This window comes from Mus caroli, chromosome 2, assembly GCF_900094665.2.
Source record: "Mus caroli chromosome 2, CAROLI_EIJ_v1.1, whole genome shotgun sequence".
In the NCBI taxonomy this organism is placed as follows: Eukaryota; Metazoa; Chordata; class Mammalia; order Rodentia; family Muridae; genus Mus; species Mus caroli.
The window spans coordinates 24792148-24811185 of NC_034571.1; the positions used below are offsets into that span (position 1 = coordinate 24792148).

Here is a 19038-nt window from a genome sequence, read left to right on the forward strand (position 1 = left end):
ATTTGGGGCCCTCAAAGGAAGGAGTGAGCTGAGCAGTCTGACTTCAGTCAGTGTTACTGCAGGACCCTGGGCTGTCACCCCAGCATCTAAAACCTCTCTTTCTGGCTTCACATTCAGGACCCCAGATCTTTCTCCCCAGCCTCCCACCTCCTCTAACAATTCCCTGCTTCAGATCCCAGTTCCTACTTGCCTCCTGTGCATATGTGAGACAGATTGCCTCTCATAGAGCAGGAGCCCCTGCAAACCCCAAAACCACCCTACCAGATAGGTGTGGCCAGCGCAGGCAGGTGTAAGGCCACTGGCTTCAGAAGCTCAGGCCCCTGCTGGCTTTGAACTTGTTGCTCCTGCTAAGGGCACACACAGAGCCTTCTCCTAAGACACAGGGTAGGAGGGTCCTGTGGGAAGAGTGAGGCAGCCTGCCTTCTCCATCAAGGGCCACAGACTTAGACTCCCCTTTGAGTCAAGGCTAGACCTGGATGCTTCATTTTTCCAGTTCCCCACCCCCTCCCTGCTCCCCACCCCCTTCTCCCTCTCTTTCCCCAGCACCACATTCAGCCCTGGAATTGCACACAGGCTCGTTTCTGCTCTTCCTGCTTGCCTGGCTCTGTAGGCTGAGCCATACAGAGAAGTCTCTGTGTCTTTCAGAATGTCTACGAGGTCTGTGCTAATATATACAAAGGGCCTTCCTTCAAGCTTTGGGTCACTAAAGAACAGGGCCAGGTGATTCTGAATATTCACTCAAGAACCTGCCAGAGGGATTGAATCCCAGACTGGGACCTAATGACCTTGGCACATCTTCATTTAAGATATGTATTTGCCGGGCAGTGGTGGCACATGCCTTTAATCCCAGCATTTGGGAGGCAGAGGCAGGGGGATTTCTAAGTTCGAGACCAGCCTGGTCTACAGAGTGAGTTCTAGGACAGCCAGGGCTACACAGAGGGACCCTGCCTCGAAAAACAAAACAACAAAACAAAACAAAACAAAAAACTCAAAAACAAAAACAAAAAAAAAGATATGTATTTAATTCAGCTTGGGTTTTCCTTTTTTTTATTTTTTTACATGATTTTATTTTAAATATTGTCGTGGTTGCTGGATTATTTTGGCATTCCCTTAAACTTTGTACCTGCCTCTCTTGAAGCTCTTTTCTAGGACCCTAAGAAACGTCACCTTTCACAAAAAGAGCAGGTTGCTTTCTGAGCTTTGTTTGTTTGTTTGTTTGTTTGTCTAACTTTCATTTTCTTTTGTCTTTCCATCTATAAAACGAGGCTCCTGATGCCACTTCCTGTGGTTCTTCAGGGGCCTCTGTGCACTTGGTTCTGATCCTGGAGAACAGCTATGCTGTGCCAGTCATAGTTCCACAACTAATAATAACAAGAACCGCTCTCGCCTGCAGACTAGAGCCCCAGGCTCGGCTCCCCAGCCCCAGGAGACACCAGCTACTCCTTTGCTCGGGACCTTCCTACCAAAGCCAGTTCTTAGGGTGGACGATTGGGGGTGCAGTTTAGGCCTGGGGCATCTCTGTGCTCTCAGGCAGATGGGTCCAAAAGGCTCTGGACAAACGGCAGCCTCGAGGCCAGGCTGCTCCCAATTCTTTGTGCTTGTTTAGGTCAAAGCCCTGGGGAGCCCCTGAAACCAGAAGGAGAAATATTCTTTTTCTTTTTTTTATTTTAAAAGATTTATTATTATTATATATAAAGTACACTGTGGCTGTCTTCAGACACACCAGAAGAGGATGTCAGATCTCATTATGAATGGTTGTGAGCCACCATGTGGTTGCTGGGATTTGAACTCCGGACCTTCGGAAGAGCATTCAGTGCTCTTAACCACTGAGCCATCTCTCCAGCCTAAGGAGAAACATTCTTGCCCTTCCTCCCTCCTTCCTTCCTTCCTTCCTTCCTTCCTTCCTTCCTTCCTTCCTTCCTTCCTTCCTTCCTTTCTTCCTTCCTTCCATAAAATCTATGCTTCATGCCAGATGCCATCAAGTCTCAGGGTGTCACCCAGGGACCCATTCTTGCATGTCTATCTAAATCTCCTTCATAACACAGAGCTGGTAGTGAATCAGCAGTGAGGCCCTGGGTTCAAATCCTAGCCTATGCTCGAGCATACATACATGGAAACACACCCACATACATCCACGCACACATACACACGTACACACGCACGTGCACTTTGTAGATTTCCCATCCGTAGGTTCAAGTCTGTCATTTCCCTGCATGCAAGAACCTGAATGAAAAGCTCACCTAGGGCTGGGGACATAGCTCAGTGGCAGATTGTTTGCCTTTTATGGGCAAGGCTCTGGGTGGGGGTTTGAGGGGAGCTCACTGAGGTTTTCTGGGGTTTTTTTTGTCGCCCCCATCCCTGCATGTGTGTTTTCTTTCCCCTTCATGATTAGCCCAAACATCAAAGACTTTTTCCCAGGAAAGGAAATGAAGAAAGGAAATTGGTCCACAAGGATATGAGAAAGAGAAGGTGCTGGGCTGAAGACAGACAGCAGTGTGCCACAGTGCGGGCCCTCCTCTGCACCAGAGCAGGGGCTGCTTGCTCTGCACCCCTCAAACCCAGCACTAGTTGGGCTGCTAGAATGAGCAGATTAAGAATGCTGAGCCAGGACTGGGTAGAGAGGGACATACCGTTGCCCCAGTGCACGGGGGCAGAGGGCAGCAAGTCCAAGCCTGGACAGAAGTCCCTGCAGGCCTTCTCAGGAAAAAAAATACCAAGTGGTTTTTGAGACAGGGTTTCACTACATAGATCTGGCTGTCCTTGAACTCACAGAGATCCCCCTGCCTCTGCCTCCTGAGTGCTGGGAGTAAAGGTATGGTATGCTCAGCTCAAGTTGGGTGTTTTTAAAATGTAGTATGACACTTAGCATTAAACCCAGAACCTCACGAATGTCAGGTCAGGCAAGAGCTTTACCACTGAGCCACACCCCTAACTTGGAAAAAGAACCAGCCTTCTCTGGACCTAAGGTCTCCTCCAGAAACTGGAAGTGTCTCAGGCAAGTGGCACACACCCTGCTGATAACCCTGCTTCTAGACAATCCTTTGCTAAAAATGTTTTCTTTCAGAAGTAGCTTTCCTTCCCTCTGGACAAGAACGTTGTTATCTGGGCAATGGGGCTGCAGTTCAGTTCAGTACAGTGCTTGCCTAGCAGGCTCCAAGCCCTGGGCTTGATCCCCAGCACCAGGTAAAACTGGGTATGGTGGTAATCTCAGCACTGGGGGATGGAGGCAGGCGAGTCAGGAATTCAGTTCCTTACTCTTGGTTAAATAGAGGGGTCAAGGCCAGCCTGAGCTACATGAGATCTTGTCTCAAGGAAGAAACTATTCTCGAGTTATTGGGGGTCAGGAATATGAGTTGTGCTAGTGGATTTAGAAACTAGACTGCAGGCAGCAGGGCTCAGCACAAGAGGAGATGGGACCCCGCATGCTTGAGATGCTTTCTGGCCGTGCTGCTGAGTGGAACTCCAACCCCCACAGCTTCCCTTGAAGGCTCCAGGTGGTTCCCTGACCTCTTCATTCTTTGTAAGTCCTTCCTTCAGGGCTCCCCCTTAACACTCTGAGACCACAGGCCTGGCCTGGCTGTGCTGGCCCTTCCTGCCCTTCCTGATCAGCTTGGCATCACCTACCCATACCTCAGAAGGTAAATAAAAAAATCGTAAGCAGTCCAGGGTGGACACAGACCTCATTCCTTCCTGTAGCTCCTAGAGACTGTGTATATGCACTAGGGCCAAGAAACTAAGGGGGAGGGAGAATGCTCCTGAATTCTAACTGGTGATGTTGGGGATAACCAAAATAGGGGCTCCAGGTATACCTTCATGACACCTGTACTCACCCAGCACTACTGGAGGAGGACCTTGGATGGAAAGCTAAGTTCTCCCCATTTGTGTACATCCCTAGTTGAGAAGTCATTTTAGGGACAGGTCCTAAAAGTATATGTAGTCTATCCTTACTCAGTTAGTTCTATTTCCGTGTGTGTGTATGTGTGTGTGCACCTGTGTATTTGTGTGTGTGCACGTGCACATGTGTCTGCCTGTGTGCCTGTGTGTGTGTGCCTGTGTGTTAGGAGGGATCAGCTCAGAGATTAAACTCAGATGATGTTCCTCGGGAGCCATCCACCACTGGACTGGTGAGAGCTGGCCAAGTAGGCTAGGTGTCTGGCCTGCAAGCTCCAGGGACCCACCTGGATTCACATCCTCAACACTGGGGTTAGAAGGTGGAGGGTACGTTGGCTCTTGTGCTGGCACACACACCTTAATCCAAGCACTTGGGAGGTGAAGGGAGTCAGATCTCTGAGTTTGAGGCCATCCTGGTCTACTTACCAAGTTCTAGGACAAAGCTACATAGTGAGACACTGTCAAGAGGGAGGAGGAGGAGGAGGGGTAGGAGGAGGAAGAGGAAGAGGAGGAGGAGCATTAAGAGGAGGAGGAGGAGGAAGAAGCAAGTCCTTATTCTAGCAAGGCAAGCAATTTTTGACTGTACCGTCTCCCTAGACCTGGGTTCTAGTGTCTTTGGAACATGTATTTGCCACCTGTGAAACTGTTGAGGGGTTGTGATAGAGGAAGGTTCACGAAATTAACAAAACGAATCCCCAGTCAGTGTAGGCTGAAGCCTTCAGGGCCTCTCTATCCTAGATCAACAGGGGGCAGGCAACTGCATCCAAACCACAGCCAGGCTCGGGTGGGGGCAGGGCTCTGGCTAATGTGACAGGATACTTGAAGCAATGAAATTAGACCAGACCCAGATGTGGGGCTTTGTATAGGCTCAAATAATTGATGAGCTTAGAAGAATCAAGATGCAGGGCCAGGAATCTCCATGGTCTGCCTCTGGCTCTCCAGAGGGTGGCGCTGTAGGACAAGGAGCTGAGGGTCTACATCGAGCTCATGGAGATCTGGTGATGCCGAGCATGATCCATGGGGACAGCACCCAGGCAGTTGTCACAGGCACCACAACTGGCACAGGACAATCAAACAAAAAATAAAACAAAGAATACACTTCAGAGTGTGCTGGGTGAGACCAGCACTGCCCCAGCCCGGTACTGGAGACCTCCTGGTACTGAGCTGCTCTCAGTACCACAGGAAGACTAACCCTCTCCTTGGTAGTCCAAAGCCCAGGGTTTTTATTTTATTTGGGAGAGGGGGGGGGGCGGTGATTTGGAAAATTCTCTGGCTCGCAATACAGCCAATCCTCTTGCTAAAAGATGGTTCAATCCCAAATATCTTTTCCTTTCACTATTAGTCCCTTTGAATATGGGACTATCATCTCACTCACCCGAGTGTGGTTTAGTGCAAGAAAACCAAAACTCCCGTTTGTGAAGTTTATCACATGATTGCTATCTACGAGTTCTTTAAGGTCCTGCCAACTCAGCTATGATGGATGAGGATCCTGCCTCATACCCAGGCTCAGGGGTTAAGACACTTGCTCCAGATCAAGCCAGCTTCACACTCTTTAGCCACAGTGACCTGATTTGCTAGCGCTGTAGCTGAATCCCCTCTGGCTCACCTCTGCATCGCCACCAGGCTCAGGATGGCTTTAGCCAAATGAGTCAGGAGGTTTGTTTCTCTCTGGGAATGAGAACAGGGTTCAAGTCCATAGGTGGTGTAGGGTTCATCATAGCCTCACTGAGCCAGGTTCCCAAGGGGGACAGTGTGTGGCTGCTAATGGGCTACAGTACAGGTGTGTGTGTGTGTGTGTGTGTGTGTGTGTGTGAGTATATGTGTGCATGTATATGTACTGCTTATATGTGTGTATAGATGATGTATAGACCTATTTAGATTGGTGTTTCAGCAACCATCCAGGCCCAGGGGATCTCCAATCAGTGGGTACTATGCAGACAGCCTTGAATACCTACCAGGTGCCCAGCCCTGGGATTTGGCTCTGAGGTCTGAGATCCCTGATGGCAGGGGTAGGGTCCCTCTGGAGGAAAGACAGACAGTAAGGCAGTGAAGAAACTGGAGTGGGGTCATGTGCTACAGAGAATTCACACAGGCTGGTGTGAATTTACCTGGGGCTGTTGGAGGAGGGACTCGGGTAGATCTGAAAGACAAGGGAGAGTCAGGTGACAGCGTGGACCTTCAGTGCAGCAGGCAGAGAAGAAAGCAGACTTTAAGCCTGAGGCAGAAGTGAGCACAACCAGAGGGGAACGAGAAGGGGCCAGAGATGGGAGGTAACTCAGGGCTCAGGTAGGAAGTCCCTACCTCAGGTAGGTCTTACTCTGTACTGGGCCTGGGGACCTTACCTGCTGGGCCTTGGCTTCTTCCTTCAGAAGCCACAGACTTTGAAAGTCTGCTCTAGAGCAAGGCTTGTAAGGAGCTGGGAAGTGGGGGTTGGGTGGGGGAGCCTACTGAACTGTTTTGAGCTGGGAAGCAACTCAAATGCAGGGAGCAGAGCTCGAAAGACAGGGCTGCTGGGGTCGGCTTTTCGGGCAGCATCCATGAGATCCTGGCGAGTCCCATGCACCTATTTTCTGTTTTGTTTCTGTTGTTTTGTTTTGAGAGAGGGCTTCACTATATATATATGCCTGGCTATCCTGGAACTCACTCTGTAGACCAGGCTGACCTCGAACTCACAGAGATCCTCTTGCCTGTGGCTCCTGGGTGCTGGGATTAAAGCAGTGCACCACTATGGCTACATTTTCTGAGACCGTGTCCCACACAGCCCTAGGTTACCATGTTACCTTGGCCCTCATGCCTCTACGTCCAAGAGCTAGGGTTATAGGTGTATGCCTCTATCCTGGGTTTATGCCATGCTGGGCATGGAACCTGGGGCTGAACAAGCACTCTGCCAACTGAACTACCTCCCAGAGTCTTGTGGTGGGTTAGATGTGACAGATAAAGGGACCTGAGCCAGGGAAGGTTTGAGCTTTAGTACTTGGGTGTGTGGCGTCACTTATAACCTGGGGAGACTGAGGAGGAAGCAGGTTTGTGGGAAAACAGTTCTGTGTATGTGGGGTTGGTTAGAAAGAAATGAGTGCCAGGCTCCCTATCCAGGCATCAGCCAGGCAGGGGCACAGATGAGTCCTGGGGCTTTGTGGTGGTTTGAATAGGAATGGCCCCCACAGGCTCGGGTATTTGAATGCTTGGTCATTAGGGAGTGGTGACACTGTTTAACAGGGAATAAGAGTTGTGGCCTTTTTGGAGGAAGTGTGTCACTGGGGGTGGGCTTTGGGGAGTCAAATCCTCAAATGGGGCCCAGTGGCTCTCTCTTCTTGCTGCCTGTGAATTCTCAGCTCCTTCTCCAGCACCATGCTTGCCTGCATGCTACCATGCTTCCTGCCCTGAAGATACTGGACTAAACCTCCGAAAGTGTAAGCCAGCCCCAGTAAAATGCTTGCCTTTATAAGAATTGCTGTTGTCATGGTGTCTCTTCCCAGCAATAGAACAGTGACTAAGACAAGCTCTTGGGGCCTTAAAAACTGGCCCGAGGAAGGGCTCTGTGGACATGATGTCGAGGTTTGCTTACCTCGAAAGGTTCGGTGTAGCAACATCCACGTTGCACATCAGTTCATTCCTGTTACAGTGTGCTGTCAAATAAAGACACAAGGAGAAGAGGGCAAGGCATCTTTTTATATTTAAAATAAATTCCTTTGTAATTTGTGGAGAGAAGCCAAAGACACCAGAGAAAGGTGTGATTCAAGGTACTAGAGATGTCCCATAACTGGAACCTAGCCACCTGCCCAGCACAAGACCTTCTCCTTTGGAAGGATGAGCCCCATCCAAGTGGCCTTAAGAAGTCCATGCTGGTCTGCCTGATTGACAGGGCCACAGCACTGAGGGCGGGGCCTGGCCCTGAGTAATGAACCATCCCAGAGAGAGAATCCTGCCATGTCGAGACCCCAGTCATCCCCAGAAGGGCAATTAAAATTCATGTTTGGAATAAGAAATGAGTGCTTTCAAAGCCTGCTGGTGCTACACTTTCTGCTGGAAAACAAAAACAAAAACAAAAACAAAAAAAAACAAAACAGGCATAGGCAGGACTGTGAAATTGACTCTTTGCCTGGCTTTTTTTTTTTTAAAGAATTGCCTTGTATTTTTGATTTATCATGTAAAGTAAGACTTGCAAAGAGGCAGAGTGGATCTCCTGGAAGAGGAGGAAGGGGTGAACATGGAAAGAGAAAAGGAAGAAGAGAGAATGGGGGGAGAAGAAGAGGGGGAGGGAAAGAGAATTTTGAGGAGGATGGTGGTTTCTAGGCACAGGAAAACTGGGGGAAGACAAGGGTGATGTTGTGTAACAAAAGGGTGAGGGGGGTCAGGGTTCTTATAAAGAAAAAAGTAGGTCCCTGTGGCAAAGGGCTGTGTCACAATGTAGGACTATCTTTCTGGAGTTGGCAGGGGGTGCGGGGGGGGGGTGAGAAACTGAGTTCCTTGGGGTTTTTTTCTAGTGCATCTCAGAGGCTCCTCCTGTGGGGAGGGCTAGGGGTGGGTGTAGTTGCCCATCCGCAGGGTGCCCTGGCGCACAGCATACTCTTCCTTGTGGGCTTTGAGGGCTCTCTGGCGATCAGCCTCAGTAGGGAACGTAGCAAGATGGGAAGTCACCTGTGGACAGAGGGAAAGGATGCTGATTGAGGCTCAGTCAACTGAGGCTTGGCCTGTGCTCCCACATCCCTCCCCAGGCCTCAATCCTGGAGGAATAATGAAAGGAGCTGTGAGTGGGGCAGGCCGGGCAAAGCAGCAGGGACGGTGGCTACCATAGCAGGGACAGTGGCTGCCATAGGTTCTTTTCAGTTTATTGCTGAGAAAGATACCTGTCGGTAGACGTCACCGGCAGTGACTGGAGCTGACATTCAGTAGGACCTGGTAACCTTCACATGACGATAGTTTACCATTAAAACCCCAAAAGATGACTCAGGAAGTAAAGATGTTTGCTGCCAAACCCGAGTGTGTGAGCTCATGCACACACACCCACACCCACACACTCACACTCACACACACACCACACACACATACACACCACACACACACACACCACACCACACACACTCACACACACACCACACACACACACACACCACACTCACACACACACCACACTCACTCACACANACACTCACACACACACCACACACACACACACACCACACTCACACACACACCACACTCACTCACACACACACACACACACACACACACACACACACACGGGGGGGGGGGCGGGCACATTCTGTCCTCCAAGACAACAATCTAATTTCTTCCCTCCTGTGGGGACAACATGATTCTCAAAATTACCAGAGCCACAGTTCCAGGACATGTTACATTACAATGCAAGAAAATAACAAAGAGAGGGCATGCGGAGTACTGGGCACACGGCTCAGTACTTGCCTACTGTGAGAGATGCCCTGGGTCCCATTCCTGGCACCAAATAACACCAGGCCGCAGTCCCAGTACTTGAGGCAGAAAAATCAGAAATTCAAGATCATCCCCAGCTACATAGTAAGTTTAAAGCCAGCCTGGCCTACATGAGACCCAGACTCAAAGCAAAACAAAATAAAACGTGGGAAAGAGACAAATTCAAGGACTACCATGGGACACTGGTGTGACTCAGGGAGAGGGTGTTGGCTTGTGTGAGACCATGGCTTCGTCCCCTGCCAGGCAAAGTGCAAATTTTTTAAAAGGGTTGATGGGCTGCAGAGATGGCTCAGCAGTTAAGAGCATCAGCTGCTCTTGCAGAGGTCCCGAGTTTAGTTCCTAACACCCCCATGTTAGCTCACAAGCACTCCAGCCTCAGGGGATCTTTCTGGCCTTCTTGGATACCAGGCACACACATGGTACTCACAGGTAAAACACTCATACATATAAAAACACGAATTTAAAATCTAAAGCTTAAGCAAAGGCAAGCTGTTGTGCCTCAGTTGCTCAACTTGTCCCTTCCCTCTATAGAAACAGTGGCAAGTCGAGAACCTGCAGAACCTGTCTCTTCTGCTGATGCCCCTGGACTGGTCCACTCCAGAGGCTGGGAGACCCTGTACATCAGCGCTTCTCTTTGGGATACCATAGGGCAGGAAGATGTAGGCTCTAGCTGACCACTGATAGCGTCTGTCTGTTCTCTCCCTCTCTCACTCAGTCACGCCTATTGAACACAGCTCTGAATCTGACACAGACATAACACTGAGCCAGGAAGACCTACTCTTCTGAAAGGGCCCTTCAGGAGAGCGAATGTCTCCCAACAACTTCCAGGGTACTTCTTTACAGTCAGGGAAAGTAGGTGCATTCGATGATAACAGCCTGAACCCAAGGCTGGGTGGGTCCAGAGGAGGAGCCTGGAGGAGAGACTTGCGGAGAGCTGTTGGAAGGACATGTATGGCATTCCTAGGCAAAGAGAGGGAATGCCTGCAGACCCAGCTCAATTATAGCTTAAGTTCAGGATGCGATGGGGTGCTGAGGTAGAGGACCGACAGACACAGGTTTGTATTGTCAGGAGCACTGGTGGCTTCAGGGCCTCAGACATGAGGTCCTGATCAAGAACCCAGGCCAGTGTCGGCCTTGTGGGTTTGTGTCTGGGTCAGCAGCCTGTGTGTGTGTGACATATGGGCTAGCGCTTGCAGAATCCAGAAGTTTGTCAGATCTTCTGGGTCTGGAGTTTCAGGTGGTTGTGTGTTGCTGGTCCTCTCAAAGAACAGCCAGCTTTCTTAGCTGCTGAGGCACCACTCCAGCCCCTTATTTTTTGTGACAAGGCCTCCCACTGAACTTGAAGCTCACAAAACACCAGGGGTCTGCCTGCCTCTGAAGCCTCCCCTAGCCAGGACTAGGTGACAGAATGGCACCACCAGCGGTCACTGGTTCTGGAACACAAATGTGGCAACAGGCACTTTACTGACTGAGCCATGTTCTCAGCATCAGCTCATGGCCTTCATGTAGCAAAGTTAAGAGACCCAGGAAAGAGGATAAAATATCAGAGAGAAAGGAGAAGAAAGAATTTAGTGGGAAGTCTGGCTCAGGGCCCAATCCTCTGAGCCAGGTCCGGGAATGTCCGCACAGAGGGAACTGACGGCAGAGAAACCCTTTGCTCCCAAAAGACAGCTGGAACTTCTCAAGAGAGTGGCTTGTGTGTCTCTGAGCCTTGGGCACCCCGCTGAGGGGTCATCCAGTGGCTCATTCTTAGGTCTCCTAGTCTCCAGCAGGCATTATGATCAGAGGAGTTCTGTCCCTGGTGGCTGGTTATCAGTCCAGTGTGCCTTTTAAAACATAAGCCGTCTTGTCCAACCACTCTGGAAATCAGTTTGGCGGTTCCTCAGAAAATTGGACATAATACTACCGGAGGATCCAGCAATACCTCTCCTGGGCATATATCCAGAAGCTGTTCCAACCGGTAAGAAGGACACATGCTCCACTATGTTCATAGCAGCCTTATTTATAATAGCCAGAAGCTGGAAAGAACCCAGATGTCCCTCAACAGAGGAATGGATACAGAAATTATGGTACATTTACACAATGGAGTACTACTCAGCTATTAAAAGGAATGAATTTATGAAATTCCTAGGCAAATGGATGGACCTGGAGGGCATCATCTTGAGTGAAGTAACACAATCACAAAGGAACTCACACAATATGTACTCACTGATAAGTGGATATTAGCCCCAAAACTTAGGATACCCAAGATATAAGATACAATTTGTTAAACGCATGAAACTCAAGAAGTACGAAGACCAAAGTGTGGACACTGTGCCCCTTCTAAGAATTGGGAACAAAACACCCATGGAAAGAGTTACAGAGATAAAGTTTGGAGCTGTGACGAAAGGATGGACCATCTAAAGACTGCCATATCCAGGGATCCATCCCATAATCAGCTTCCAAATGCTGACACCATTCCATACACTAGCAAGATTTTGCTGAAAGGACCCAGATATAGCTGTCTCTTGTGAGACAATGCCGGGGCCTAGCAAACACAGAAATGGATGCTCACAGTAAGCTATTGGATGGATCACAGGGCCCCCAATGGAGGAGCTAGAGAAAGTACCCAAGGAGCTAAAGGGATCTGCAACCCTATAGGTGAACAACATTATGAAGTAACCAGTACCCAGGAGCTCGTGTCTCTAGCTGCATATGAATCAGAAGATGGCCTTGTCGGCCATCACTGGAAAGAGAGGCCCATTGGACTTGCAAACTTTATATGCCCCAGTACAGGGGAACACCAGGGCCAAAAAGTGGGAGTGGGTGGGAAGGGGAGGGGGGGAGTGTATTGGGGACTTTTTGGATAGCATTGGAAATGTAAATGAGGAAAATACCTAATAAAAAAAAAGGAAAAAAAAAAAAACATAAGCCGTTTGCTCCTCAGTGTCTACATTAGTAAAAGACACGGTTTTCCAAAATGTTTAACACTATGCAAAATAGCCTTCCATTCTGTTACAACATCACTGAAAAATAATTTTCCTTCTTCCAAGAAGACTCTCCTGTGGGGTGTGGTGGCACACTCCTATAATCCAGTCACTGGGTAGGCTGAGGCAGGAGAAGCACAGGACTGAGGCCAGCTGGGAAATTAGTGAAACCTTGTTATTGTTATTATTGCTAAATGTTTACTTATTCCTCTTTTGTGTTGTATGATGAGTGTCTTCCTTACATACATGTGCAGCAGCACATGCATGCAGTACCCATGGAAGGCCAGAAGAGGGGGTCAGACCCCCCTGAATTAGAGCGATAGGTAGTTGTGAGCTGACATGGACCCTGGGACCTGAACCCCTGGTCCTCTGCAAGAGCAGCCAGTGCTTCTAATTTTAAAACCTATTATTTATTCTATGTGTGGGGGTGTTTTGCCTGCATGTGTGTCTGTGCACCACAAACATATGCCTGGTGCCCTCAGGGCTCAGAAGAGGGCACTAGAGCTGCCGTATGGATGCTGGGAACAGACCCTGGGTCCTCTGGAAGAGCAGCCAGTGCTCTTAATCACTGAGCCATCTCTCCAACACCTAAACCTTGTTTTAAAATAAGTAAGTATGGGCGGTGAGCTGGGTAAAGGGTAGAGGCACTCGCTGCCAAGCCTGATGACCTGAGCTCCATTCCTGACCCCACAGAAAGGTGAAATGTAGCCATTTCACAAAGTTGTCCTCTGACCTCCACACATCTCCACCCGACATATGCACAATCATAAACTTTAAACCTTCATCACACTGAAAAATAAAAGACGATTCTGAAATCAAATAAAAAGATGTGGATGCGGCTGGGCACAGCTAGTCCCAGCGCTCTGCTGACAGCAGCAGGAGGAGAGGCCAGCCGGAACAGAAGATGGCTTCCTCAATTGCTCCCCAGTTTAGTTTTTAACAGGGTCTCTAACTGACCCAGAACTCGCTATATCAGGCTGGCTGGGTAGGGAGTTTGAGGATCCACCTGTTTCTACTTCCTCAGCAAAGAAGTCACAGGCACGTGCCACCATACCTGCCTTCTTGATGTGTGTCCTGGGGATTCACGGTCAGGCTCTTAGGCTCATTCAGCAAGTGCTTGAGCCACTGAGATAATCTCCCCATGCCAGAATAGTATTTTTGTTTGTTGGTTGGTTTTTATGTGTGTGTGTGTGTTCTTGTGTGTACATGCATGCATGGTGTGAAGGTGACAATCAGAGAACAGCCTATGGTACTGGTCCTTAGGTGTTTCTCATCTTTTGTTTGATACAAGGTCTGTCATAGGCCCAGATGACCGCCGGCAGAGGCCAAGCCTTCTGACTCCAGGAGATCTACCCATCTCTCCCTCTTACCTTACCATCACCTCGAGTATCACACATGCGTTTTAGAAGTCTGAGGCAAATATCTTTACCAGCTAAGCCATTTCCCTACCCCTGACATTTTTTAAGTGACAGAAGACACAGAGGAGGCCATGAAAGAGGTTACAGTGCTGGACCTTGGCCCAGAAATGCCAGGAGCCACCAGAGCCTAGAGGAGTGCCTCCTTGAAACCGTTGGAAAGAGCTGTGCCTTAGCTTTAGCTTTCCATTCTCCAAAACTGTGAGAGAATTCATTTCTATTGTTTAGCCCCCACGCTTAGGGTGACTTGTTATAGGAGCCTCCTGTTATATATATATATATATTGTAGAGCACTCCTGCAGGAGATGCTTCCATCCCCGTGGAACTGTTCAGCTGACTCACATACTACAAGAGAAGTTCTAGTAGAAATGTTCTTTTGTGGGGCCTGAGGAGATAGCACAATCGATGTACTTGCTACTTTTGATTGTCAACTTGACATAATAAGAAACCACTTGGGAAGAGAGTCTCATAAGGGAATTGTCTAGTTCAGTTTGGTCTGTGGGAGATTAATTGGTGTGGGAAGACCCAGGCCACTGTGGGAGAACGATTCCCTAGGCAGGGGTTCCTGAGCTGTGTAAGCGGAGAGAGTGACCAGAGCACTAACGCGCATGTTCTCATTCTCTCTCCTCTTTCTTGACTGTGAACATGACCAGCTGCTTCAAGTTCCTGCCTCAGTTTCTCTGCAATGATGAACTGTCACCTGGAGCTGTGAGCTAAAATTCTTTCTCCCTTAAAATTGGTTTTGTCAGGGTATTTAATCACACCATAGAAATTAAACTCTACAGTTAGTAAAGCGTTTGCCTTGCAAGCATAAAGATCTGAGTTTGATCTGTAGCACCTACATATAAGCCGTTATAGACACACATGTCTGTAATCCCAGGGCTAGAGAGAAAGAGACAGGATCTGGCGCTGACAGTCTAGCCTACTTGGTGAGCCCCAGGTCCCAATGTGAGCCCTGTCTGAAAACTTATGGTGAATAGATACTGGAGAGGTGGCCCAGCACTTAAGGGTAGGCACCTGCAGCCCTTGCAGAGGACCACGGGCTTGCCTCCTAGCACCACATGACAGTCCATAACCAACTGTAACTCCAACTCCAGGGGATCCACATGCCCTTTGCTGGTATCCTAGGGCACAGCATGTATGTGGTGCACTTATATACACGTAGGCAAAATACTTATGTACATAAAATAAAAAACCAAGGTGAGCACTGCCTAAGGAGACAGGACTCTAGATGTTGACCTCTGGCCTCCACACACACACACACACACACAAACATGTTCATTTTGCACATGCCATTTACCAATCTCACTAAAGCAGAAATGTGCATCAATCCATCCATCTGGAATACATTACTAAGCATCAACTGTCTTCTGTGATAGTTAAACTCTTATCTCTTGGTTATTGTTTTTAGGTGTTTGTTTGTTTGTTTGTTTGTTTTTTAAGACAGGTTCTCTCTACATAGCCCTGACTGTCCTAGAACTCACTTTGCAGTCAAGGCTGGCCTCAAACTCATAGAGATCTGCCTGCCTCTGCCTCCCAGTGCTGGGATTAAAGGTGTGCACCATGCCCAGCTAAACTCACATTTCTTACCTGTCATCAGTCCCTTCTCCATTTGGCATGGGCTTTCTTCCTGACTGGGTGTTTGGGCTGTGAGGAGTCCTTTTCAGAGACTGCATGGGCATCCCTCACCTGTTCTGTTGTCAGCAGCACCAGGCTAACTGTGGAGCAAGCCACAAGCACACCACTGTAGGACAGCCTCTGTGCTGGACTCACTTGCAGTGGGAGCTGGGGCAGATGTGCGCACGCAGCACTAGGTTCTTTGAGGCATGATATTCTTTCAGCATGAGGCGTGCACGGTACTGGAGACGTGGTTAAACAGGACAGACCCAATAGAGAGGCAAGTGGGCCGATTAAAAAGGATGTAATTCATGTGGCCTCAGGTGGTCAGTGAAGGTGGAGCTGGGAGTATTGGGAGGGGAAGGTAGGCTCTAGAGGGAAGGAGTGTCAGCAGAGGTAAGAGGGACTGTACACCTCCTGGGCTTCGGGTCACCTGAGAAGTAAGACTCTAGGGATCTGCTTAGTGGCCAACTTGCTGACTCACCTAGAAGCCAATTCAAGGAAGTAGGCCTCCAGAAAGAGACCTTTCTCTTTCTGGTGACGGTGACTGGGGGTGTGGCTCGGCTAGTAGAGTGCTTGCCTAGCATACATGAGGTCCTGGGGTCCCCCTAACGGTGCACACACTGAGCATGGTGGCACACCCCTGTGAACTCTAGCATGGTGGGGGGGGGCAGAGGCAAGAGGATCAGAGGTTCGAGGTAGACTTTGGGACTAAGCTCCTGTCTTCTGTCATAGCTCCCCTGACAGAGGAGCCACTTGCCGCCCTGGAGGGTCCCTTTAAGCATCAGCCTGAGTCCCCCTGCATGGTCATGACCGTGAGACCCCGTGGAGTCGATGATGAAGAGACATGGAGTAAGGAATTCCTTCTGAGATGCTTCTAAATTAAGCCATCCACAGTCTGTCTCCGCCTGGAGCTAAGACACTGTAATGGCTTTGGCAGGAGACAGCTTTGCTGAGAGGAGCTCTGAGCCACTCTGAGGTCAGCACAGGTAAATAAAAGGCATGCCCATAGCAGCTAGCTAGCAGTCCACGGACCACTCCAAACCTGTAATCCTACCCCTAGTCAGCAAAGGTGTGGCCCTGCCTAAAGGCGGGGCACTGCATAAATCTAAACATTTTTCAAAGATGAACCTGAGAGTCTGCTCCACAGTGCCCTAGAGACACCACAGAGGAAGACAGGACAAGCCCTGCCCACACTGCCCAGCGGCACAGTGGCTAAGCACGCAACTGCTGAATTACAGTTTACACCAGAGCTGTTAAATGAGATCTGGGACAGGAGAATCTAACTTTATGGGGATAGGCAGAATCTCTAGAGAGGATGAGAGGCTGCTCAGGGGAAGGAAGAAGAGAAATATCCCAGACAGGAGGGATTAACCTAAGGTCTGAAGTGGGAGGAATTTGGGCAAATTAGAGAAAATGAAAGCAAGCAAGTGTGGCCTGGGTCAGTTAGTCCAAGCAGGGAACTGATGGGAGATGCCAGGATAGATTTATCCCCAATGTGCCTAGGGGTCACCATCCCCTCATGGGCCATGTCCTTTGTTCCCAGCAGCTGGGTTGAATAAAAGGATCTCAGAAATTTGGGGCTGGCAGAGACTTTGTGAATGCAACACACCGCAGCTAAAGAATGCCCAGCCCAGAAGCAGAAAGCTATCTCTGAGTATGCAGTTAACAAGGGGAGAGCTGGGCTAGAGCCAGCCTGGCCCCTGCCCCCTGCCCCCCATCATGTCCTGCTTCCCCGGGCTCTACCCACAAGCACCCATTCCCTTCTAACAGGCTCTGGGGACAGGCTTCACTCTGGGTACCTGCCCTTCCTGTGCTGTTGATGGTTACTCTTAGCATCACTGTTTTTATTCTTCCTGCTCCTGCGAGTTCACTGTTGTTCCTTTCCTTAGCTCCCACAGTTGCCCGCTTGGCCAACTACCCTTGCACTGGAAGGTTTTTCTGTTCTCAGCACTCCATCAACAATGTCAGCAGCTCTTTCCCTCTAAGTCTCTTTTAGCTCCTCTTGCAAATTTTGACTATTTTGACCATTCCCTTTTTAAAAATGTTTTTGAAACTGTAATTGCATTCTCCCCCCACCCCCCATTCCAGTCATTCTCTTTTAACGCTGCCCCTCCCCCAATCCCTAGCCCAGGCTAGCCTTGAACTCGAATTATAGCTGAGGATGACACTGGATGTCTGATCCTCCTGACCTCTTCCAGAGGTCCTGAGTTCAAATCCCAGCAACTACATGGTGGCTCACAACCATCTGTAAAGGGATCTGATGCCCTCTTCTGGTGTGTCTGAAGACAGTGACAGTGTACTCATATACANAAAAAAAAAAAAAAAAAAAAAAAACAGCCGGGCCGTGGTGGTGCACGCCTTTAATCCCAGCACTCGTGAGGCAGAGGCAGGCGGATTTCTGAGTTCGAGGCCAGCCTGGTCTACAAAGTGAGTTCCAGGACAGCCAGGGCTATACAGAGAAACCCTGTCTTGAAAAACCAAAAAAAAAAAAAAAAAACAAAACCAATAAACATTTCCCCCTTGGGCCAAGTTTATTCTGTAAGAGAGTCTGTACTGAGAACAGTCTTTTGGAAGAGACTTGGATGCAGAGCCACAAAAATGAAGTGAAGCTGGCCAGGGAAAGGAATGTGTCCTGTGATGATGGACTCATGGGTGGAAGACATGAGCAGGCAGCTGCCAGAGTGGAGGCATCCATTGCCAACAGATGCAGGCACAGGGGATCTGAAAGTGATGGGGGTAGGAGTGGAGCACACCACTCCGGGCCCATAAGGTCAGCACTGACAATGCCTGCATGCTGGTTGGTTGCAGTGAGGAGTACTGGTAATGCCAGGACTGGGAAGCAGAGACGTGTTTGAGACCAGCCTGTGCTATCAAGTGAAACCTCATCTAACAAAAATGAGAGGCTGGTCAGAGGGCTTAGTCAGTAAAGTGATTGCTGCCCAGGCACAAAGGCCAGATTCCCAGGAGCCACACAAAAGTCAGGGGCAATGGTAACTGCCTATGATCCCAGCACGAGGAAGTAGGCACTCACTGGCTAGTCAGTCTAGCCGAAACGGTGAGCTCTGGGTCCAACGAGAGACAGACTCAGAATAAGGTAAAAAAGCAGCAGCAGAAGTTGATCTTCAGGGTCCATACAGGTTCATGCACAAACACAGGGGAGTGTGCACCTCCCTACACCCAGTTTTCAACACACACACTGTAGAGAGAATTTCTCATAAGCATCACCTGTCAATAAAAAAAAATAATAATAAGGAAGGCCAATGGCCAATGAGATGAGGCAGGAAATAGGAGGTGGGACACTGACAGGAAGAGAAAGGATTCTGGGAAATGGGGAGAGACTAAAAGGAAGAAGTGAAGGAAGAAGCGGGCCAGGACTGAAGGGAAGGTAACTGACCTTGTGGAAGATGCAGGATATCTTTAATGGGTTAAATAAGTTACGAGCTAGCCAGGGAATGAGTCAAGGCATTTATTAATAAATAGTCTCAGAGTTGTCATTCTAGGAGTAGGAGCTGGGGAGGAAAGCATATTTTTTTTACAGCACACGCACACACACATGCACCCACACGTGCATGTAAGCATGCATGCACACACACATGTACGTAAGCACATGCACATGGATGGACACAAACGTTTTGCCAGTGGAACAGTGTTTTATGTTACATGGGAACCTAGAGAGACTTCTCAGAATGTCCTTTAAG

The 19038-nt window shown here is 49.1% G+C and overlaps 1 protein-coding gene across 1 annotated transcript in view; it reads right to left on the bottom strand.

The window, feature by feature from the left end:
- Positions 1–8135: 8135 nt before the first annotated feature.
- The window catches only part of Cfap77 (cilia and flagella associated protein 77), a 126335-nt gene continuing 115432 nt past the window's right edge, over positions 8136–19038 (bottom strand). Inside the window, exon 6 of the mRNA XM_021156178.1 lies at positions 8136–8529. Coding sequence (XP_021011837.1) covers positions 8407–8529 — 123 coding nt within the window. The 3' untranslated portion in view covers positions 8136–8406. The remainder of the gene's footprint in view (positions 8530–19038) is intronic.